This window comes from Gymnoscopelus braueri (genome assembly GCF_963280865.1).
Source record: "Gymnoscopelus braueri genome assembly, chromosome: 1".
Classification (NCBI taxonomy): domain Eukaryota; kingdom Metazoa; phylum Chordata; class Actinopteri; order Myctophiformes; family Myctophidae; genus Gymnoscopelus; species Gymnoscopelus braueri.
Genome location: NC_137603.1, coordinates 24,231,312 through 24,256,929, shown reverse-complemented (window position 1 = coordinate 24,256,929; position 25,618 = coordinate 24,231,312). Strand labels below are relative to the sequence as shown.

The 25,618-nt window shown below is 39.8% G+C and overlaps 1 protein-coding gene across 2 annotated transcripts; it reads right to left on the bottom strand.

Annotated features, from left to right (window-relative positions):
- Positions 1-1,661: 1,661 nt before the first annotated feature.
- On the bottom strand, positions 1,662-21,935 carry dync1li2 (dynein, cytoplasmic 1, light intermediate chain 2). 2 transcript variants are annotated; one of them, XM_080429163.1, is made up of 13 exons: positions 21,802-21,935; positions 20,234-20,307; positions 19,722-19,841; positions 19,024-19,254; positions 14,155-14,318; positions 11,959-12,052; positions 10,581-10,716; positions 10,201-10,312; positions 10,048-10,107; positions 9,387-9,431; positions 8,370-8,493; positions 6,895-7,017; positions 1,662-5,822 (listed from the first exon to the last, which is right to left on the bottom strand). In XM_080429163.1, exons 1-13 carry the CDS (start codon positions 21,930-21,932, stop codon positions 5,698-5,700), a joined length of 1,539 nt encoding a protein of 512 aa, XP_080285289.1. In that variant the 5' UTR covers positions 21,933-21,935; the 3' UTR covers positions 1,662-5,697. The 2 variants fall into 2 exon arrangements, with proteins under 2 accessions (XP_080285289.1, XP_080285290.1); XM_080429164.1 differs by having other exon boundaries at positions 1,662-5,817.
- Between the last annotated feature and the right edge of the window lie 3,683 nt (positions 21,936-25,618).

Below are 25,618 nucleotides of genomic sequence, written 5' to 3'. Positions count from 1 at the left end.
TGGACGATTCGAGGAAGTTTGGTTACATTATTCTACACTCTCAGTCTCAGTTACATACAAACGGATGGTTGTACAGTCTGTATGTGTATGCTAGTTCGTTTACGTCTACGTCCCATAACCACAACAAGTAGGTCAGGGTGATAAACTGATAAAATAGGCTAGGTGTTATACCCAGCGTTTTACTTATCTCTTATAAATGCACGAGAATAACTACGCTAGAATATGGATAGGCCTACAACAGGGAACAGATAATCTTGTGCGGCAGAATAAATAAATAAAAACTTTATACCTTACTGCCCTCTGGTGGATTTTAAGGCCATGAAACCCAGGAGGGTAATTATTATTACGATACATTTTAACAGCGATATGATATGCACCACGATCAGTGGTGTGTTCTACCATGTTATTACGCTATATACGTAGTGACGTGCAGAATAAAAGATAGCCCTCTACTAACCATTTCATCGATTGACCACGGCCACGCGCAAGCATAACCACGACCATGCGCATGTCGAGCAAATCATATGCCCTCCGAAATACCATAGAACACACCACTGATCATGATACATGGAGCTATTGGTTCATTCATGGCGATACAATACGATTCAATGATTTAAAATCGATACAGCGTCACCGCAGTAACTATTTGGCTAAAAATTCAATCTGTGTGAATAGTGCAGTTTTTTTAAGTGGAAAATGTATTATGGACATAAATAAGTAAACACAGTGATTCTCTGGCAAATACATGTATATTGTATTTGAACACATATGGACAAACTCGCACCTTTGCATGAACACAGAGATTACACACATTTATCGATAGACCAAGTGTAGTGATATGGAATGGAAAAGTAATTAAACCCCTCTTTCTTCTTACAATTGCTAAATATAACTCACAAGTTGCATACTTAGTAACGATACAATCGATTATTTGCATTGCAAAAGGATACGATACAAAGTCAAACAATACGATATATTGCGGTTTGCATATCGATAGTTGGATCGTTGAAATAAAAATCTATGCGTCGAAAGTTACTGTATCGTTACACCCCTAGTAATTACTGTATGAGCAGTGGTTCTCAAACTTTTTCATGTCAAGGGCTCAAGGCCAAGGGTCAGCAAACCAATATTTTGCCGTAGACCCCCATCAGAAAATATTTTTCTGCCAGGGACCCCCTACAAAATGTGTGTTAAAATGTTTTAGAATATTGTAAAATGTTCATATTTTTAGCAGATCTACAAGCTCACAACACGTAGCATCCCGAGGCATTGAGCTAGATCTGCTATTTTTTTTATTTTTCAAATAGCTGATGAATAGGTTTACGGTAGTTAAACTGATTTTGATGCTATATTCACTCATTTTGCTGGGGACCCCTCAAATATCCCTGGCGGTCCCAGGACCCCACTTTGAGAACCACTGAATTGTGGGAGCATGCCTCTAGTTCATTGACTTACAATCAAATGTTTGCTCTAACAGTGAAATCTTTATCATTCTTATAAATGTTGTGAGTTTGGCTGATCTTCACATCCCAATGTCTTGTTTTGCTTAAAAGAATAATAGACAGTCACAGTAGTAATAGTATAAATGCAAACACGTGTCTAGACATCACACGATTCAGGGTATTCCTAGACTTAAAACACAGAGCACACAAACTCAAAGCCAAGGTAACCAAAATCTGTATTCTTTGTTTTATTGAAGCCAGGGCTGAGAAACATGTTCCTTATCTTTGTCTGCACAAGAAGCTAGATTCCACATGGCTGCTTACAGACTGCAGAACGGTATAAAGGTCATACAATCAAAACTTCAGGGCATAAAATGCAGCCAGCCACCTGGGTACAATATCCTTATATCCTGAATAGAAAGGACTGGAAGCAAAAGCTTTAAATATGTATAGTCTCAACAGGGCTGAAGGCAATTCACTAAAGATGAAGTTGTAAAGAGGCAATCCTTTTCAACAGAAGTGTGAATATAAATTGTACATATCCATTTGTTCAGTAGTCTCATTCAGTCTTGGGCGCAAGGGTCAATCTTAAAGAGCAAGTGTTAATTTGAAACCAAGCAAAACAAGAACATGTCATTCCACTCAGCAGAAAAACAACTTTTAGTGAGGGAAGTAATGTTTTACTTAAACCAGTATAGTAGGACATGTTGAAGAGCTACCTTGATGTTGTTTCTATTACCAAAGTTATTTCTGGGCAAGATTCTAAGCTACTTGTTAAAAGAAATTGCCCGAAGCAAGACATTGAACACATACAGTATATGGGGATTTCTTAAATTGGGGAAAAGGACAGACCTGGAAAACACAGAGTATTTATTTGGTTTATCTGGGATATTTCCCAGATGGCCTCCCAAACAATCTCCCAAGCAATAAGTCTAGTGACAGTGATTCCAGAAAAAGAAAGATCAATATAAAGTCAGAATATGGGTTACATCATTTAATTCTGAAAAATAGCTGACCACCAGGGGCACCTTCAATTAATTAAGCAGCAAATGCAGATAAATAATGCAATTTTAATGTGTAGGTAAACTTCTAAGAGCCATTAATTACATGTTCTAAAAAAGGCAAGGCAGGAGGAAATGTATGCATTCTGTATCTTTAACTGTAATAACAGGGAACCGATACAAGTGTCCAAAGGAAAGTGCTTATTTTGACATGTGGCTGTTCCAGTTTTGTGCTTCAGTATTTTCAGCAACAGATCTCAGATGCATATTCTGCCCAATCAAAATAAACAAGAAGCACTTCATTGTGATCAAATGAAAAAAGCAGTTCCATCAGTATCTTGTGACAACAGATTAGTTCATGCAAAAGCAAAGTAGACTCTGCACACCAATATGGTCTTGTGGTTATTCCCTTACAGAGCAAATATTAGGCTGTAACAAAAATAAAGACATTTAACCCCTACTTGAAATGTCAGGCCCAATTTGTTCACAGACCAGCTTTCTGTATAAACCCTGTCCAAATACAACTCCTTCCCACTCCTTTCCCTAGACACGTGAAACATTGGATATGAGGTCTCAAGTACAGGCTGTGTATGGGTGAGTTTATAGACAGGTCTCAAGCTTGGAATGGTTTCTCCATGCAAAGACAAGGGAAAACAGTCACTTGCAAATCACACAGTTGATGACAACAGAACTTCTATTAAAAAAAGAAAAGAAAAATAGCATCTTTGGTGTTTCATGTTCCAATTTGCTCTACTGCAAGTGGTTGCGCTCTTCTGTCCTCACGTGAAATTTGTTAAAGTTGAGTCAGATAAATCCATAGGATTGCGTAGGGTAGATTTGAGTGTAATACAGGGTCCCCACACATTTTTAGCAATGAATTTCCAAAACTTTTCCAAAACTTTTCCAGAATATTTAGCCCAATTTCCAGGCCTATATAACAATCATTCAGCGCAATAATGTGTCTCTTACTCCTATGTAGAATGCCCAAAGATAGGCAGTGTAGCAAATATAAAGCATAGAATATAGAATAGTACAATTTCATTAAAAATTTCGTGCAAAATTAGGGCATAGCTCACTGGAAGACTGATTATGGCATCCGTATGACTTATTTTATTTAAATAATATATGCCATCACACAGCCCGTTCGGCGAAAAACTACTTATGTTACATATTTCGTGTAATGTTATACATGTTTATGAAAATGTTTTGTATTAACAAAATCAATAGCCAAAAACAATGCATAGCCAAATATTTTTCCAGGACCCTTGATACATTCCAGGACCTTTGATCAATTCCCAAACTTTTCCAGTACTGGATTATTTTTTTTTCTATTTCAAAATATTTCCAGGAATTTCATGACCGTGGGGACCCTGGTAATAATCTACACTTTGATGTGAATATAAGTGTCTGTGTCATGAACCTTAAATAAAATGACAGATGTGATATGGCAAGAGAATTAAATGTATATCACTATTAAAACTGAAGATAATTAAGCAACCCCTTAAGGACAAAATGGTTAACTCATCATCGATGAGTAAACCTGACTAAAGGCAGGGTGCACAGTGACAAACTGTGAACTGTACATTGAAGGCAAAAGTCAACATTTTAAATGGGCACTGAGGATGATCACACAACAAAAGATTGGACTGGACAAATAACTTTCCTACAGGGATTAATTTCTACAGTTACAACATGTAGAAATTGGGAATGTTTTAATTTACATGCCAGGTGAAGTGAATAATACAAAACACTTGAAACTGAAAAACAGGACAGCACTGTCAAGCATTTAAGGATAAGCTTAACCATTTTTGTTTAAACCGTAAAACTGATTTCCATATGGGTTGGCCACAAAACAAGTGGTTTAAACCACATTAAGTGTTCGTCTGGGGGACGCAAATGCTCTGTAATTGTGGTTACTTCTAGATATCCTCAGCTAGATACCTTTACAGTTCATATGAAGAAAGGCATTCACTCTATTGCTCAATTGAACATTGTCATCTAGGCCACAGAAATTTTCCTTTCTGGAAGATTGCGCAAAGACCACAGGCTTGTTGTACAAAAAAGAGAAAAGTAAAACAAAATAAATTACTTGAATGACAAAGAACTGGACAAAAACACTAAACTGTTGGTGCTACAGTGCATTTCCTCTTGAAGTAGACAAGCACCTCTACTATGACACAAACAGCGAACTGTGCCAGGCACTTGGGAGTTATAGTAGGAAAAGATGCTGCCCAACCCCCTCCCCAAACATATACACAAACACCTGTAGCCAAAAGAAGAGCTTCTGTTGCAAACCGTATGCCTGTCAAATCCCAGCCAGCCATGACTCAGAGACCGTTTCTTAGTAATTTGGATACAATAATTGCATTTTGTACAAAAAAAGTCGAACCAAAGCTTGAATAGCAATTTTTGCATTGTATATTTACAGAATCCTTCGAGATGACTAAGGCCCACATGTAAGGGGCAGACAACATGGTATGCTATCAGCTATCTGGATTTGTCATATTAGTGTCATGACATGAGTGGTATTTTAACAAGTTATGTGATAGATGTTTCTTCAAACAAGTAAGTGGTGCTGAGAAAAATAAAATAAAGTATTATAATTCATTTTTGTATAAATACATCAGTATCATATTCAACATTTTTTTAAACATACTAAATATGCTTGCAAGTATTTTTTTAAATTATTTTCCTTTTAGTTTAAATATCTTTCCAATCACAACCAATTTCCTTCCATGAGATTAGTTGAACAAGAGGCCACAGGAGCAGTATGTTTCCACTCTTTAAGAACATGAGGGGTTGAGTGTTTTACCCCAGCGACCAGGGGGTTGGGGGGGCCTGCAGCCAAGAGCATTTGGCTGGCTTCCAAGGAGTGTGTGCACATTACCTTAAACTGACAGCCCTCGCACAACATTTACAGTTGAAGACTGAAACCGAAGCTAAGTCCTCAACACCCACCATCTCATACACATCTCTTTTATCTCCTACCCCCTACCCCCCTAAACCTCCCTGAAAAGAAGAAAATAAAAACACCCAAAATATCCGATAGCATCTGAAACTCATTTTGGCTAAACCACTGTCTCTGCTGACTGATATATCTGCTGACTGATATAGACACTGGGAGTTTGGTCGATTTTAAGTTGTTTGTTTTGTAGGTTTTTTTTGTTTGTAAAGTTTGTCATGTAAATGTTGGTGTATTTTTTCCAGAGTATTAATGCAGTGGGACGATGCAAGCTGTTTTTGTTTTGTTGCCTTCAAGCTTCGTTCTCCGTCGGTGGTGGTGGTGGTGGTGGTACGTTGTTATCTGAAACCATGGAGTCCGGTTTGCGGGTCATCCTGTCCAGCTCGGCCTGGACGTCAGTCAAACCCGGCTTCTGCCCTTGGGAAAAATAGGAGACAAAAAAAGCCAGAAAGTAATCTCCTGTAGCTTCTGTATGTGTATGTCCATGAATAACACAAAGAGCCAGTTAGCGGATGGATGGGGGGGGGGTATGGTCCCATGCTGGGCCACCAGCGGCACACTGCCATGGTTAACGCACATGCAAAACCAATCAGAGGACAAGGGGAATGTGTTTTCATGCATTATCCTTTCAACGTGGTTTTACAGATATGGCGACTCTGCCCAAGGCTGGAACAAAAGAACATGTCAGTGGGGCGCAGACAATGAGACAAGTTAATGCAGCGTTTCCCTCATCCATTCACCGGGAGCCCCCCAGCTGTTTCACATATTTGCTCCCATACACAGTAAAACCCTCTGTGGCAATTTAACTTGGAAAGTGTACAAATGTTGAGTGTACAATTGTACATCCTCAGCTGGAGCTACAAATGGATACATTAACAGAGGATTTTAATGAGTACGAAAAATATGTTTTAATGAGTACCAAAAAAAACAGCTGAGGTTTACCCGAGCAACAGTTTGAAAAACACCAGGTTAATTCATCGGTTAGAACTGCGTGATGAGCAGAGGATGGCAGTGAGATATGGCACGTGCATTTGTAGGCAATTTGAAAGTGTTTCTGCGTGGCGTTTGGGACAATGTCTCTGCAGTCACATGATGACATGAGCATGGAGGTTCTCGTGCATACAGGCCTTTCCCCAAGTTCATCCAGGTGTCAGAAGGCTGAGGGAATCAAGAGGAAAATGCTTCCCTTTCTTCTTTTTTTTTAACTTTCTCTTACTGTGGGGAGAAATCTCCAGACAACAGCATGGTCCAAGAAGGCCCACCATAAAAACAAAAACAGACCGTGTACATAATTCCTCTCTTCTTTTTCAATCAACTGTGCTTATTACTGTACGTCCAGGTCCCGACATGGATCTAAAACAACAGGACAGGGATCACCAACGGGTGTAACCAGACAGCCTTTTTTATGATTACGACCATGTTGGCGCATGGCCATGGACAAAATGTTAACCTGCAGGGAGGAGGGTGAGATATAGGTCAAGATCTGTACCTGTTTTCTTGGCGGACCCTTGCACTCCAGTTCCCGTCCCTGGGCTCCCAGGGGCTCCGGTCTTTTTACTCAACAGGCTGTTGAAGAAGTTAGCCAGCACTCCCTCGTTGGCAGCTGCCCCCCCTGGGGAAGAAATAGTTCCATGTGTGTTCAAAATACATCTCAAATATTAAACGTGACTACAGCCTGAGGTTCCAAAGAATGAACAGTGAACACTCGATCAACGTGAGTATTCATATGGATTCTTCACAAAGACGGTTGTATGGATTCTTTGTTGTGGTTTCATCAACGCATATCATTTTAGAACAAAACAAGGCTACCTACCTAGAGGTTTGCATAATTGAGCCACAGCGACCTCTGGTGGACATGCTTAAGGACAGAGTGACATAATGTAGCGTACATACAAACAGACAACCATAGTCACACGGCTCAAGTAATGAGGTATTAACTTAATCTAACATGTCCAAGTCTTAACCAAATGCTTATCCACTGGTGGTGCATAGTGGCATGCTGGGCTATGTTTAATCATTTTCAAATCAATATGGTGCCTGATGCCAACATAGAACATACACAAAGCAAATGGAAAAGGGACTATACATTTCCATTTGCCATCCAAGTTACCAAACACATAACTCACTTAAAGAAAAAGACATAATTTCTCATTCTAGTTCAAAACTGGCAGAGGATGGAACAGGATTAACTTATTGGTAAACACATAGACAAAGGCAATTATTTCAAGACCACCACTAGTAGTCTGCAAGGGGAAACTGCGTTACTGGCCTAAATTGATTACGGTTGAACTCAAGAATGTATGTTTAGGTGGGAATGAGACAAGCTCCATGGTTAATGACAGACAAGGCTCGTCCAGTAGAGCTATGCAGGAATCCATTGTTTAGAGATTTATTTTAATGGCTACCTCTTGGAGGGAGTGTCGTGACTTTAACAATACAGGGTAGAAGCTTTCCAGTCTTTACTATGACATCTTCAATTATGACATTTTGACTCACAACTAGGACTGTCACAATTATTACATAATCGCCTGATTGCAATTATTGGAGAGAATCGCAATTATTTTGCATAATCGTCAGAACGTTTTCCATTCATCTATATAAATGAATCTGTTGAAAAGTAGCAAATAGAGCCATGTCGCCATGCCAAACGTTGTGAGCTATTTTTTTAAGTATAACATTATTAAATGCATAGCCTGTTTTGGCCATAGTAGAGGCCATGGTACTGTCATGGTACTGTACAATCATTGTCAGTAATTTCATTTTTAAGTTATTTGGTTATATCGGTCTTTTGCCTAAAAGACAAACAGAAATGTAATTTTGGTCCAGTGTTCAACGAAAAAATAAATTAACACAAAAATGGTTTAATCGCAATTATTCGCACAACATTTTATTGTCCACTAAAATGTCATGATCGTGACAGCCCTACTCAACACCACTTTCCTGCAGTTTAATCAAAAGGCTTACCCTTCATGTTGGGGTCAGGCTTTTTGACTGCGCTCAAATTTGGTGAGCCACCACCAGTCACGTTAGGCTGACCCGGACGAGGGGAGGGTCTGGGTGAACCTGAGGCCGGCCGTCCTGGAGACTCCTGCAACACAACACAACACAACACACACACACACACAGACAGAGCAGGCTCAAAAACCGTGACTGAGTGAGCATAGGTCAAAATGTCCTAAAATGTTACTTTTCCAGGAAATGGAAAAAATATCCCATGTTTCAATGGATCGAGTTATTATTTAGTCACAAGGTCTTCTTAATACTTTATTGGTTAAATATATATAAAACCTACAGACAGACTTGACATCCCTATTGTGGGGATGTCATAATAAAATTAGAAAATTAAGAAAGAAAAATCAAAACTAGCAGATCTACAAGATCACAAAGCATTGTGATACGACATGTTGTCAGATGAAAAAGTAGAAAATAGGGCATTCATTTATGAAAAACCCCAAAAAGGTGAAATATGGAGATACAAGGTTTCTGCCCAAAAGCGACGACATCAAATGCACACACAAACATATTCTGTAAAACTAATTCTAGCAGGTTCATCGCCAATCAAATAAATAAAGCCAAAGTGAGACAGCATTCTTAAAGAAAAAATAAAGGTTGGATAGATAGGATGTGGAAGAAAACAAAAAGGTGTGATAGAACAGTTGCAGAATAGTTAATATTCTACAACTGTTAGATAGTTTATAGTTGTCAAGGACCCCCAAATTTATATATTTTTGGCTGCAGATCCCCATCTGAAAAGATGTTGTGCCAGGGACCCCCACAAGAGAAGATTTGTCAACATTTTTCAAAAATAGCCAATCTACAAGTGCATAACTTGTCGTATTGTGAACTTGTATATCGGCTATTTTTGAATATCCAACATTTTTAACGATTCCTTTTTTGCTGGGGACCCCCTGGAACTCCCTCAAGGAACCCCAGGGGATCCCGGGCCCCATTTTGAGGACCACTGTGATAGAAGACACTTACTGTCGCTCCTCTTGTTGGCGTAGCTGGTTGTTTCGCTAACAGAGACTATGGAGTGAGAAAGCGAAAAGAATAATGATTGGAGGCATGAATGCTAACACAAGTTTGCATTCATATACAAATTGTATCTGCAATTCAGCATAGATGTTGTGCTGCTCTCCTGATATACAATACTACAGCGGTAACGCTGTGTTCTCACTGGCAGCTACAAAAGATACAAAGCGGCGTGGCATATCTGTCGGCGAGTCGATGTTGATGTGTTGATCAACACGCTCGCTGACGTCAAGCATGCGTCAGACAGAGAAAAATATAAACGAAAATATAAAGCCTTGGGTTAAAAAGAGCACGGAACTGGCTGATGGAAATAATTAATTAGTGTCACCACATTACGAGCAGGAAATTGTGTGAAGAAAAAAGGTAAGAGGAAATTATTAAACACTTGGTTCTTTTGTAGCTGCAGTTGAAGCCAGCTCAACTTGGATTGTAGCTTTGTACATTTTGTAGCAGCTACAAACGTGGGGCGTCACTTTGTATCTTCGTGTCGCTGGCTTCCATTGAAAATGAAGTAGCCTGTAGCTGTCAGTATGAACGCAGCAAAATGGAATTCAAAATATGGTAGGCATCCTTGGTGACAAAGAGGAAGAATGTAAACAATGACGTATACCTGTTGCTTCATCAGGAATACCTGCTCGTCTTCTGCATTTATCTCCTTGTCGTGCACCAACTGTAAAGAGGAGTGCAGACGGGACGACATCAATGAGTGGAAAAGCTTGAACGAACGATATCAACAAGAAGAATTAGAATTTTGCACTCCTACCTTTCGTACTGGAGGCTTCGTAATGAAGTCTTCAAATGTATCCTCGGGTGAGACTGTTGTAAAGTTTTCGTGCAAAATCCCAATTTTCTTCTCGTTATCCCATCCAGATGGACTAAATTTGGGAAGAAATACTTAAATTATAAACTTTAGGTGATTGCGTTTCCAAAAAGAAATTGCGTGTCAGCAACTGAATACAGTACAAGTGGCCACAACACATGTGAAGTGGTGAACCATGATTGTTGTCACTTGGCGTTACTTTTTCTTTAGCCATTTTGACTTCATGGAGTCCTTTAATTCTTCAGACAAGACAGGCAAAATAGGAAGACAGACAATTTGAGAATGAGTCAAGAAGCTCAGAGCTGGTTTAAGGTTTCACTTACATGAACACTGCATCCTTCTCCACCACTAAGGCAGGTGAGGTGAACTGAAAGTCATACATTTTATGAGCTATGTATTTGTAAAGAAGATCTAAATTCTTCTCCTCTTTGACCGAGGTGTAGATCAGACCAGCTCCATCTGGTAGGCGGCGTTAAGCTGAAGAACAGTCATAGGGAGGCACAGAGGATAGGCGTTTCAACTTTTACTAGGTAGGTAGATACATGCAACCAATTAGCACACTAGGGTATTTTATGCAAAGATGTATCACCTTCATACAATAAACAGACACCATGGTCTCTACAAAAACAAAACTACGGTTCCTTTTCCACTGCAACTCACTAATGCTCAATTGCTCATTCTAATAAGTTACCATTTTTGTCTACTCACTCTGTATCTCAGAGGAGGGCTGTGGACAGTTCAAAACCCAACTGCTACCAGTGATACAAGATTTCAAGGTTTACATTTTTGTATTTAATTTCTTATTATTGCTAGAACAATGGCTTCTAATATAGCATGCCAACTTTCCAGGAATAGAAAGCCTGCCGTTTCTATTAGCTTGGATTCCCCAGCAATGGTATATCACTGGTAGCCGGGTTTCTGAAATGTCCACAGCCCTCCTCTGAGACACAGAGTGAGTAGACACAAATGGTACCATATTATAATGAGCATTAGTGAGGACCAATTATATGAAGAAAGGTTGAAAATGGCTGAAGTCGTCCTTTATGCGTTTAATCCCATGCTTACAATGCAGGATGACTGTGCTCAAAGTGCTCATCAAGTGTCTCAGCTTTTTGGTATAAGGGTGGTGCTAGAGCAAAGGCTATGGGGTCACCAAAAGCAGTTGAGGTCATCCTCTGGCCTCTGGGGAGCATAGCAATCCAGCCAGTAGTTTGAGATATCTTGTTTGGAGTCTAAAAGGTATGCAGGTGGAAATATTTGCCTAATGGTGGCACTGAAGGCAAGGCATTGGGTCGGCAAAATCTGTAGCATGGGTCATCCTCTGCGGAGTATTAATGTGCACAGCAAATTCCATGGCAATCCATTCATTAAGAGATGTGACCTTGCCTTCCTTAGAACCCTGGCGCTAGAGGGGCAAAAAAAGCCAACCTGTGGTCAGACTCTCTAATGACTGTCAATCTAACAGGGCTGAACAGACTGTCAATCTAACAGGGCTGAATAGAAGCACAGGTACACAGCAATCAATCAGATTGTGGCAAGATATCTATAGAAATATCAAGGCATTCGGTTGGGAGACAAAATATCACGGCATTCAATTGGGAGACAAAAGCACTGTTTTTAGTTTAAAAGAATGGGTTGCTTTGACTGATAAAAGGCAGACAGCTTCATAACAGTTTCACTATGGTCACACAAGAAGGATACAGTTTAAGCAGAATCGCCTGACGTGAGACTGGATGAAGTCAAAGTGCTCCTCTCTGTAGTCATGCTCCTTCTCCAATACACTGACTGCGTCACACTGAAGAGAAAATAGGTATACAGCCATTACAGATGACATACGATAATAAGAGAAGACAGTTATATATGTTCTCCTGAGGGGTCTGGACAGGAGAACATTGCTCTGCTTACCCTCATCAAGCCTAATCCATACTTTGTCAAACGAGCACACAAAATGAAGGATTTTCGATGAGCAACACTTAAATTAGGCTTCACGCTCTTTGCACACAATGACCAAATTGTAACTCGGTCTTCCAATCAAATCAAATCTGGTCCAACTCGTAAATTCTCACCCCATCAACCTGCGTTTCTCCCCATTTTGCAACTCCATCTTGCCATTTAGGAAAACAGGTCCTGTCAGGCAGCACTCAAATTCAACAGGCCAGCAGTCGCCCGAAGGGCCCCACCTTGCGTGCTCTCACAGACACACCTCTCCATGGTGACCACAAGGGGGAGGCGACTGACAACATCCATGCCAGCCGAACATGACTCAGGGCGGGCCAGGCAGCCACTTCCTCAAATTAAACATGGCCGTGTCCCGACAGCAGGGCCTGGTTAAATATGCAGGAGACGGTCATCAAATATAAATACTCCTGCTGCACTCTTCTCTATAGATCTGATCAAAAGTTTCCAAAACACTTGTAATTTAAGTGAAGAGATGCACCACCTCACTCACTGAATATTATGGAATTGGTCTCCATCGTCACAGCATAAAGCCTACTAAATCTTATCTATATTGTCCTCTTGTCATCTGTGGCATGTGCCCAGTATGGCAGCAACACCACTCATGAAACATTTAGTTTTAAACATCTTGATAGGCTTTGATATTCTCCATCAGACACAAGACATTTATGCCTCATTTCTAGAGCACAAGACTTAAAGAATTTAATGAATGATGAGCAGAGAGCATTTACCAGTTCCTTTAGGAACCATTAATCCATCGATTGGGCAGCAAATACATAAATTAACTGAATCAGTACCCTTTTTTCTGAGGTGAACCTTCCATTTCTAGCCCCAGCTAAGGTACTTTCGTTAGAGAATTGTTTTTAAAGTTTTTGTTTGAAGGTTATAGTCAGACAGTAAAATGTACAATGGAAAATAAAGGAACTAACGCCTATAGAGAACTGCTATGTTCCCCTCTTCTAGGTCAGGAAGAGAAATAGACCACCTGTATAAATGAGTCCCTCAAGAGAAAAATAAATCCACTGAGAGAATGTTGAAGACGGGAGAGAGACAAAGAGCAAGCAACAGACAGAAGGGAAAAGGCACACACTGAATATTTCCCTGGTCACATCTACCATGTGAAACTGTGCTCATGGCTACATTGTGTTCCTCAGCACTAGCCATTACCCAGAAGGCTTACTGGGGAGTATAATGCTGGCCTTTCATCAGAAACAGGACACTGCGTCGCAGGCAGAAGCAACGCATCAAACTGAGGACAACATAACGTCAGGGCTGACCTGGAAAAGGCACAGAGACTTGCACAGACAGATATTTGATTTGCACAGTGACACGTGGGCACATTTTGGTCCTTAAGTCTCAGGCCCACCCTGCCCAGATTTGGGACTCTAGTACTTCCAAAGTTTGTTTTGATAAATGATGTGCAAGATGGAGAAGCCTCTGATAGGCTTATAAAAGTATAGATGTCTACAAACTCGCCATGATGCAATGCGTTGTGAGCTTGTAGATCAGCTATTTTCAGTAATCAGTCATCAGAGTCCTTAGTAGAGATGTTCCGATACAATTTTTTCCTTCCCGATCCAATTCAGATACCCGCAACTTGCGTATCGGTCAACACAGAGTACCAATCCGATATCAATGCATAACAAACTCTTATCTAGGAATAAATAACAATTCCATTAATAATTGTGCAACCACAAGCTAGTAAAATAATCATGTAAATAGTACATTGAGAGTATAAAACAGTTGTGCAACATCATCTGAAGCATTCAAAATACAAAAATAATTTACTGTAAATGAAATATAATAATGTGATAAATGACGTGGTATCGGATTGGCATAGACTGGCATACTTGCCGATACCAGCATTTTAGGCAGTTATCGGCAGCTGATACGTATACTGGTATCGGGAACATCTCTACTCCTTAAGCAAGGAGCTTTTACCTTTGTGCAAAGTATTAGCACTGGAATGCCCAGGTTGTGTGTGAGTGTGTTTTCTCCCAGAGGCAGAACAACACTCTCGTCCTCTCCTGCCGTCGGCGCTCGTCTCTGTGGGGAGGACGAGGATGCATCCTCTGGTTCTGCGTACTCCTGGAACGCCTTGCACACTGGTGAACAAGCAGAGCGAGAGAAAGGCATCAACGCATCAGTTAACTTAACTTCAATATACACAGAAATGACTGACATTGACCAGTACCAATAATCAAAATAATGTAATATGGCCAAAATAACTTAATCATTTATTGATTTCAAAATACAATTTTTTGAAAATGTATGAACAAGACGATTATGCAGGCCTAATCAATGTATCGGTCAGGGAGTAGGATGCCAGAGAATCCAGATTACCCCATCCTCCCCTTCAATTGCACACAGGAGGAGACCCAACACACAGCCAAGGACAGGTCTGCAGGGGTTCTGTTCAATGGGACAGCAACTGGTCACCCATGCAGACAACCACCATAAAAAGGGTTATCAAATCTATTTATCAGTGTTGCTGATTTCAACTCCCACAGACTATGGAGTTGACCCTAGGCTTTAGGTCTGCACAAATGACGTAAGTATGTTGTCCTACTACAGCATTGTTAATGTCCTACAACAGCATTCTTATTACAGGAATGGATTTGACAAAAGTTAACGTTGAGGTACATTTGTGGACATTTTAACCACACTGAAGGACATTTTCCAAATTGTGTTCTAATGCATACTTTTTCCAATAAATATACTTTTACCCATATATGAGTAAACACTCCCTCTGATTTCTCACCAATATGAATATTAATAAAGTGCATCCACCCTTCTTTACAAGTACTTCTGTAGAACTGCAGCAAAAATATAACATCCCACGCGATACAGTACATGTTCCCATTGTTCTATCCCAGCTGTGTGAAGGATGCAACTCGTCAAGTTACTGTGTGAGGTGTAGGGATTTGGGATGCAGGAAGCTATGGCCTACTTCCTCAGTCAGGAATGCCGTTATGGATGACCTACAAAGTTAGAATGACTTCCTGAATCCCCCTTGTACCACCAAGAATGTGTGAGCCAAAATGATTACGTCTCCGCCACGGGATTTAACATACCGGCCCAGGGAGTGGACAAGTGTAAGCAATTAGATCACAATTCCCTCTACGATTCAGGGCGATTATGATAATGCAAATCCAATGCTGCTGAACATACGGTGGACCGTGCAAAGATGTACACAAATATACATTTCAAATCAGATTTTTAAGGATTTGATTTTTTGTTTTGACTCCTGTGAACATGATCGGATTGCAGTGAGGTCACACAGCCTTCTGTGTCTAGAGGTTGCCATAGCTATGTTGTCCAGTGCCAATGGTATAGCCAGTGATTTATAGTTTCGCGTAGGCTTTACAGTTTTAGCCGTATCACCGCCACAAATCTAGATACTGAGGAGTATGGCAGTGAAGAGAAGGTGTGCACTAGAAGAGGTATTGCTGGACAAAGAGCAAGTTTGTTTAGCATTGTTGAGGAGGCGGTTACATCGGAAAAAGCAGAGTCAGTACAATATAGAGACAGACTTTTGGAGATGTTCAATTTGAATAGATTAGATGAATTTAAATATACTGGTAGTGTCTATTCATCTCTCCCAAGTCTACTCACATTGATCTCACCCAGAGATTAGCAAAGCAGACGAAACTGACAAAATGAAGATATGTTCACAAAGATAATAGGGAAGTACAGTACTTGCTTGGTTTCTGTTATCAAATATTTAGTTTGTTGACCTCAAAAAGAAGTTTTAAGATGAGAAAGAACATTGTTTAAGTTTTTGGATTCTGACATGGATGCTTAAAACGTTTATAGCTGTGGCTAACGTTTTTTGTTAGCTGGCCCCATGGGATAAGCAGTAATATCTTCAAAGACAGGACTCTCCGCATAGGTTAACATCCATATCATTATTAGTAACTCATTCATACCACTGGCACCTTGTGAAACACAATTGGGGCTTCCTATTCTAAAATTCTGTATACAGTAGCTGGCCTCAATAGATGATTCATATAATTTTAACTTTAAGTATAATGGCTGGTGCACAACTAGTGCCCCTCCACAATGACTTCCTTCCTAACCCAATTATAAGCTTGATTTCAGAACAATTGCACATTTAATATGCTCATATATTATCGTTTATGATAACCTACAATTTGTTTTGGCTTTTTTGCCTTTATTTGAATTAAAGTACACCTTGCCTGTTTTGCATAAACTTACTATGTTCTTTAGGGTTTACTGGGACCTCTAGGAATGTTGTGTGAAAATGTTGCTAGACCACAGCAAGCCTCTATAACTGGGGATTTGTTTTTCTTCCTTCAGGCCACATACTACAGATTACACTGTTGGAAAGTCAAAGCCTATATATGTACATTTCTTCCATAACACAGCCAGAGATACAGTTTTAAAGACGGACATATTCCAGTTAATACATAATGATGATAAACTTCCATTATTGAAAAACAGGGAAACATTTTAGGCTACTAAATGTGTAATTAGTGAACTTAAGGTAATAAAGTAAGCCAGCTAGTTCTGCAAGTAGTTGAATTATAGGTAGGTAATCTGACCTTTTTTCTTTTACAACATAACAGCCATCAGCTCAGCACATAGTAGTTTGAAGTAGCCGATTAACTGACAAGTTGTTTTCAGAGGTAGCTAGAACCAAAGCAAAGCAGCAGTGCAAATATAATGTGCTTGTTCTACAATGTGAATGTGAAGGAATGAGCACTACGTTTCTGGACTGTTGAAGCATGGTAGCAGTAGATTTACGTTTCAACATGGGGGAAAGCTAGCTTATTCTGACTCGTATCAAGTTATTAGTTAACTTACAATTAGTTCAAATGATAAAATTTGCATTTGCAAAAATCTTTATGAATGATCTAGCATGACTAATGTTTACCATAGACATATACAATATGCCTGACATAGCAACTTCTTTAATTGATTTTGGAAGAAATGGACCTCAAGTCTTAAGTCCAAACAAGGTAACCAGAAAATAAGTCAACACAGTTCTTCCACATACAAGGGCCACCAACAGAATTCCTTTTTGTCACAAATCAGTAAATCAACAATCTCATCATGTCATTTAAATGTGTGATCCAGCAAATGGCTGATCCAGTATTCTGACTTGAGGCAGCTCCAGCAGACAGCCTGCTCCAGTTACAGGTCTGGAGTCAGAACATCCAGCCCACTGAATGAATTCAGACCAACTCGGCTTACGTCCCTTCCTTTCCCTGACGCTACTGTCAAGAGGGGAGGGAACCATGATGCAAGAGGCCTGCAAGACTGACGGGAACAAAAGCAACGCACACACACACCTCTCAGACTCTGACCAAGACCGTGCACAACAAATACACTCTCTGGACTGGTGGGGTCACCAATCTGCTATGTGCAGTGCCAGTGATGACATCATATCTGACATGCTGTAAAATGCTCTATCTGGATGACATGCTCTTGCTAAAGCCTGACCATGGGTGGAGTCAAGTAAGCTTGTCTAAGGAGAGAGAAACTACAAATGTACACGTATCTACCCATTTCTAAGCTTAATGAGCTCAAATTTGCTTCACAATTGACACATACCAACCTACTTTCCTTTCCTCTTTTGCACATCACTCAGTGCCTAGGCAAACAGTTCCATTTCTACATTCTCAATAGTTTACATTTACAAACACAGGATTTTACAGTGTAACATACATACTATATGGACATTTACCAACAATAAACAGGTGCAAACTCATACATTTCCACTAACAGAGAAATACACATTACCACTGTGATCTATCTGCCATAACACAACATGGAAGACTTACATAAGCAGAACAGTCACAGCAAGTAACCTTTGGAGACAGACACGCCTGGTGTAAAAGAAATGTTGAAAACCTGCAGGCTAAACCAACTTGTTTCAAGAAAAAGATGATTTCTGAGTACAAAGGAACAGTTCAAGCCATATATGGTTCAAGGCAAGCCCAAATAAAAAAGAATCACAGCATCTGAATGTATCACAAGTATTGAGCTTTAGAAATTGCCTCTAGTCAAAAAACACAGCTGAGCATCATGGGCCTCGCTAATGATGACCTAGAAACATCCATGACAATGTGAAATGTTATATGCTTGCTTGCCTGTGCTATGCAGTGACTAAGCTTTCCTTCCTTTTGTATGAGGAGCAAGGCAGCGTTGTGATAAATGTGTTATTATACATATGATCAACATTTTTGGATGCTTCAGTGCATTTTGAAAATGCATCTGCTAAATGGCACAGCTAAATGTCGCTCACTAGCTACTGATCGCACATGGTAATTTATGTAATTAAATAATTAATTACTCTGTAAACAAATTCTCCACTAAACTGCCATCACATAGGAATCTTGGATAGTTTCTGCCCAAATGATGCATGTCACAACATGTCACAACTAAGAATAATAGGTTTAGATTAACATCACTCACAGTTATCCATTGGAGACTAATGTCCAATCTTGTCACGGCCACTTTATTGACCAAATGGCAAAGCATGTGAGGAACTACATTTCACACTATAACTGTGAAACCTGCCACCTTTCACCACCAGGTCACCAACTATCCCAGCCACTCACTGAGACCAGCTAGAACCATGTTAAGTGTTGATATAAACAATGCAGGGTTAGCAAATTAAAACCTGCTTTGTATGCAAAAAGTCAAGGAAAGGGTCTGGTTTATGTTCCACCTTAAATTTCACATTTTGGACTGCCGTATACTATCCATTGATTGAATATCATTTAGTACCCCCTCAACTGCAGTGATTGAGACACCCATAAATAAAGTCACTCATTTACGTACTTTTCTGTTCCATTTCTCTCATCTGTTCAGGAGGGATCTTGAGCTTGTCCACGTGATCACGTAGCACACTCGCCCATTTCTGTAGTGACTCCATAATGGTCCATGGTCGCGACATATCCACAACAAACACGGCCAGGCAGTCACCGAGTGACTCAGCCGATACGGCAAATTTAAGCAGGCCTTTATAGTACAGGTCTCCATCCAGGATCCATACATTACAGCGGGTAAGGTCTGCAAAGAAGAAGTAGTCACAAATAGGGAAATATTAGTTGACGATTCATTTAACCGTTTACATTTCTGCAAAATTGCAAAAACAGAAATAACTTAAATATACAAATAAATGACTGACAGTGACCGGTACCCATAATCAAAATAGGCTTGAACAGGCCATGCATGTAATCATTTTATGCCTTCAAACATTTTAAAAAATAGCTGAAATATCAGCTATCTACAAGCTCACAGTGTGGCGTGCAGATCTGCTATTTTTCAACAGATAAATTTGTACATATGTGAATGGAAGTGATTCTGACGTTTATTCAAAAACAATTGTGATTATTTCTAATAATTGCGATTTATGTAATAATTAATTGTGACAGACAGGCCTAGTCACAAATAACAAAGAAAGAATAAATCCATCAAATTCTAGTCATTTACTAATTGACTAAAGGCATCAAAAGAGCATCAGCAGCCAAACTCACCATCTCTGTCCTCCTCATCGTGGACATTCAGATAGAGGTACTCCAACCCTCTCCCTTTCTTGTTGTGTTCCGTTCCTTGAAGCTTTGCCATGATCGTGGTCTTTCCTGATCCATCCTCACCTGGGGAAATGTGTACAGTCTGTCATTGTTTGAATTCATGCACTCATAATGCACACACTGTTCTTAACAATATTAATAAGCAAAATAATAACAAGTAACGGAACAATGAAATTAATTATCTTAATACATTATCATGTTCTGGTCGGACCAGAGCTATGGTAGGACTGTTCTCTTGACCCATTAAAACCGAGACAATCTGTGTCATTCTAGATGATAGATGGCACAAAACATTTTCAGATGGGGGGGGCGGGGGTCCGTGGCCAAATACATATCATTTTGGGGGTCCTTGGCACAAGAGAACTACTGATTTGGAAGGCATTTGTAGAATCGGCCTCAGGTCTTAATCGTTTAAGAGTATGTAGCCATCAACACACAACTGATTTTATACCTACCAAACACAAGTATATTTTTCCCAGATGGCAACTTTGAACTTGACCGTGTTGAGACCTCACTCAGTATTGATGACCTGCAAAGAATCCCAAAAATCACGTAAAAGACTTGACAACACAACAAAGTCGCTAACACGGTGAGTGAGCAGTCCTCACACTGGATTCATGGGCGTTAGCATGACAATCAGGTGCTCGTATTGATAAGCTTTCATATTAAGTTCCATTCCATTCAGGACCCCAATGGAAACAAGCCATAGTGCTTTCTTGGGTTTAATCCTTTTTAGCATCCCTTTGTATAGAACTGTACTTTATGTGCTTTTTTTGCTAACTGCTAAATAAAGCATTCAAACAATGAAAAAAAAGTCATTCCTCATTGTGACCAATGTTATTTATTTCACAGAATCATGGTCGCCAACCCTTTAGCCCAGAGTTAAGATAACGGCTTAAATCTGGCTGTGAGGTGATCAGTCCCAAACAAAACAGTAAAAAGCAGGAAATGACAGGCAAGAAAACAACACAGCAATGGACTACAATATAAATGAATGGATTATTAAAACGAAAATAGCTTTAAAATAACATAAAAGAGAGAGAGAACGTGATGCCAAAAGTTGATAAAAGAAAATCCTTGCATTTGACAACAAAGTATAAATAATAGGTTCTGTCATCATTAGCTACAGTAGCTGTAGCTTTGGGTGATGTTGGCTAGCTTGGAGCCAGTAGATAGATAGTTAGCTAATAGCTATGTAATATAATGGTCATATCTACTGTCCAAGCTTGGACAACAGATCATTAGAATGTAAAGATGTGGAGTCTGGTGATCACCATCCGACTAGTTGAGTGTCAATAACAGAACACCCAATAGACAGCTATAATGTTGTGGGGAACTAGCGTTAGCCATGTAGTCACAAACTGATGGGTCGGGTTGGCTAATGTTAGCAGTGGTGGGAAAAGTACTCACATTTTGTACTTAAGTAAAAGTATCAATACTGCAATGCAGAAATACTCTGTTACAAGTAAAAGTCCGGTATTCAAAATTTACTTGAGTAAAAGTACAAAAGTGTTGGCATCAAAATGTACTTTAAGTACCAAAAGTAAAAGTACTCATTATGCAGAATGTCCTATTGCACAAGTGTTCAAATAGCAGATCTACAAGCTGACAAGCTCAAAAAGCCAAAGTATATAGGGATAAAGTGGTTAACACATGTTTTGTAACAAATTGACAATACAAATCTACAAAGTATACTATCAAAAGTTTTCAAATAATTGTAGTGGAGTAAAAAGTACAAAATTTGCCTCTGAGATGTAGTGGAGTAGAAGTAAAAGGACTGAAATTTGAAAATAATCAAGTAAGGTATAAAAAAAAAATCCTCAAATGTGTACTTAAGTACAGTACTTGAGTACATGTACTTAGTTACTTTCCACCACTGCTAATGTTAGCGGACATGCTAATGTGGCCACCAGCCTAAAGGCTACTGCTGCTGGTAGTTAGTAGTGATAAAGCACAGTGATAACGTGCGGCTTTTCGTTGCGGCTTGTTGGAAGGAGGCTGTTAGAAGAGGAGTCCAACTGACCAGAGGCTTTGTCCTTCCTCGTCTTCGTTGTTGTTGTCGCCTGAGCCGGCTGCTGCGCCCAGGAGCTGTTTCTCCAGAACGGGAGCCATCTTCTCTCTCTCTCTCTTTCTCTCTCTCTCTCTAGCAACCATACAGCCAAGGCCCTACTAGGGCTAGTGTTGCCAGATTTTGCTAGAGAAATAAGCAACCAGGTCTATGAAAACAAGCCCAAAAGATGCGACGCATTGTGAGCTTGTAGATCGGCTATTTTGGAAAATAATCTTTAAAAAAATGTGGAATATTTTTTAAACAAATCTTGTATGGGGGTCCCCTGGCACAAATGTATATTCATTTTGGGAGTCCTTGACATGCAAATGTTTGAGAAGCACTTGTTTAAACAACATTAGGAAACAAGCCCAAATAAGCAACTACACTTTAGAAACAAGCCCAAAAACCTTATCCCGCAACTACCAATATTTACAAGTGACTTTACAGGAAAACAAGCCCAAAGTCGCTTATAATATAAAGCGGACATGGCAACACAGACTACGTCAGTGGAAGTTCAAGTTCTCAAACTTTTTCATGTTGGAAGAAGTACTCTGATATTTTACTTAAGTAAAAGTAGCAATACCACAATATATAAAAAATACTCTGTTACAAGTAAAAGGCCTGTGTTCAAAATGTTACTTGGGTAAAAGTAGCCTACAAAAGTATTGGCATCAAAATATACTTAAAGTACCAAAAGTAAAAGTACTAAAATGTTTGAAAATAGCAGATCTACAAGCTCACAATGCGTCACGATGCGAGGCGTTGTGAGCTTGTAGATCTGCTATTTTCAAAGAGCCTATGTATAAAATAGGGCTAAAGTGGTTAATGTATGTTTTATAATATAATAATTTATCTGCAAAGTAACTAGTAACTCAAGTTTTCAAATAATCTAGAGGAGTACAATATTTGCCTCTGAGATTAGAGTAGAAGTAAAAGTACTGAAAATTGGAATTACTCCAGTAAAGTAAAAAAAAAAGTACCTCAAAATTGTGCTTAGTAGTACTTGAGTAAATGTATTTAGTTACTTTCCACCACTGGCCGCAAACAGAATCTGAAAGTATTTTGTGCCAATGGACCCTGATAAGAGAAGATTTGTTAAAACATTTGGTAACTAAATTATGCAAAAGAAATCAAGATTTTTGAATAGCCATAATATAAAATAGGGTTAAAGTGGTAAACTGATCGTGATGGCTATATTAACACATTTTGCCCCCCTCTTTGAGAACCACTGGATTCACATCCTGCAATATCACGCACATAGAGTTATAAAATATCACGCCGGGTGATGTGGCACATTTTGTGTCTGCATCGAAAGCTGTTTCTCCTCGCGCGCGCTCGCGCGACAGCGCCCCCAATCATAGCCCTCAATCCGGGCAAAACCCGGTTCACTTCCGGGAGACAGATTCTAATGGGAATACAAATTACGGTACAACACCGGCCGGCGGCGGCAGCTTGGGCGCACCCTGTACTGCCCGCATATTCATTGTCCAACTTAAACGTAATCTATACTAAAACAGAAAAAGACTAAAGTAAGAATGGCAATGTATTTTTGAGTGTATCCACACTTAATAGTAGCCTACTATTAGCCTAATGTAAATGAATTGCTTTGAATGCAGCAGTGATAATGACAATGAACCTTTTTAGATCATCAGGTCATATGATTTACAGATTTCTTTAATAGCCTTCTTTTGTAGGTGTCAAAAGAGAAAGCCATCTATTATGGGTGTTGTTTTTACATTTGAATGCCAACATTCTAATATTCCATCATAATCTGTATTTATAACATTGACCAGGTCAGTTGATATGTGAAAACCAATAAACCATGGATTGATAATAATAAGGACTGGGTGGCTGGGGCAATGCGGGGGCCAGTGCCCAGGGGCCCTGGAGGGCCTGAGGCCAATCAAAAATGTGCTTAAATGTGCAGGTCAAATACACTAGTGGGCCAATACAGTACAAGGCCTCCTATATAGCTGTCTGACTAAAGTGCCATTCACACTGAGCACTATAACTATAACCATAACTATAACTATTGTTCAACAATTGTATTATTTTTTATAGTTGGTGTGAATGCTGCCATCACTTGACTTAGAACGATTTTAAAACTATATTTGTATAGTGCTCAGTGTGAACGGCCCCTAAGAACTGACAAGTTTATAAAAAAATATATGTATCGTTTTTACATGCAAATAAATATCATGTAAATACTGTAAGTTATATACTGTAAATCCTGTATGATAAAATGTCTATGTGCTTTGAAAGCAGTATGCTAACACAAATCCTAATTCAGGTGCTCACATGTCCCTAGTGCCCACATGTCACTAGTGCCCACATGTCCCTAGTGCCCAGTTGTCCAGGTGCCCACATGTCCCTAGTGCCTACATGTCCCTAGTGCCCAGTTGTCCAAGTGCCCACCTCTCCAGGTGCCCACATGTCCCTAGTGCCCAGATGTCGCCAGCCCTAAGTGCCCGCTCGTCCAGGTTCCCATTTGTCCCTAGGGACCAGATGGTTTTGTTGCCCAGTTGTCCCTAGTGCCCAGTTGACCAGGTGCCCACATGTCTCTAGTGCCCAGTTCACCAGGTGCCCACATGTCCCTAGTGCCCAGATGGTTTTGGTGCCCAATTATTCCTAGTGCCCAGATGGTTTTGGAGCCCACCTGACCTATTTATTTATTTCTAAACTCATTCTTCTGTATAAATGATTAGCTACAGAGAAAGTTGTCAATTAACGGATTGATTGTGGGAGTAGAACTTAATGACTTATACTGTAATTACAAATTATGGTGTTTTTTTTTGCAACAAATACTTTTGAATTATTTGTTCATATTGACACATTGATGATACTAATCTGAATTGACCTTCTTACAGTAAACAAATTGTTGCCTATCCTCCAGTTTCTGTAGCAGGAACTGTAGCAGGTTCACACAATATTTCTCTGTTGTGATAATTCATTATAAACAATGCAGTAATAAAGATAACCGTGGCGTATTTAGTGTAACAAGATTTTAATCTTGACAATGTAAATTGGCTTGGATACATTGGATACATTTTCCAAACCCATAATTCCACAATGATTAAGAATTTGTCTTCATTTACTATTTTGTATTTGTGTTAATTACTTTACTGTCTCTGCCAGGCCGAAGGCGTGCTGTCCAGTGGTGCCACCAGCAGGCCGATTTTTACTCCTACAGATTATGTCCAAACATCACACAAATCAGCTTCCAAAGTGTGCAGGAGGGGCCCTTTTTGAACAAAATGCAGTGTCCGATTGCCGTGAAACACATATTCCCCCAAGGCCAAGGACGAAATGACACGCATTTCGGCCAAATGGTGGCGCTATAACAGGCCGGTGTGAAACTTTGCACACACACTCCCTAGAGGCCAAGGAAAAACCTCTGCCCTGCATTTTTCACATCAGCGTTTTATAGCACCACCAGGAGTCAGAGTTTTGCAAAACACATGCATTTTTTGATATCCTACAGATTTTGTCCAAACATCACTCAATTCGGTACACATTATCTCTATAGTCATGTGATCAAGAGGGATCTGACTGATTTTTCATATTCCATCCTGATTGGCTAAGATTGGTCCATGACCATTTCCTTGGTCTTACTGGTGTTGAGCCGCAGGCAAATCACCTCACTCCACCTCACAAAGTCCCTCACTATCTTGTCATGCTCACTTGTGTAGTCATCTGTGATGTAGCTGACTCTGACAGTGTCATCTGAGAACTTCTGGAGGTGGCATGACTCTGAGTTGAAGTGGAAGTCAGAGCAGTGAACAGGAAAGGT

What these genes read in the sequence shown, in the direction of transcription:
- dync1li2 (XM_080429163.1), bottom strand. Translation starts at nt 21,932, where the DNA reads ATGGTTGCTAGAGAGAGAGAGAGAAAGAGAGAGAGAGAGAAGATGGCT. An exon ending in TGCTAATACTTTGCACAAAG is followed by an intron (nt 12,053 to 14,154) that starts GTAAAAGCTCCT and finishes TTTTCTCTTCAG; the next exon opens with TGTGACGCAGTCAGTGTATT. An exon ending in CAGGCGATTCTGCTTAAACT is followed by an intron (nt 10,717 to 11,958) that starts GTATCCTTCTTG and finishes GCCGCCTACCAG; the next exon opens with ATGGAGCTGGTCTGATCTAC.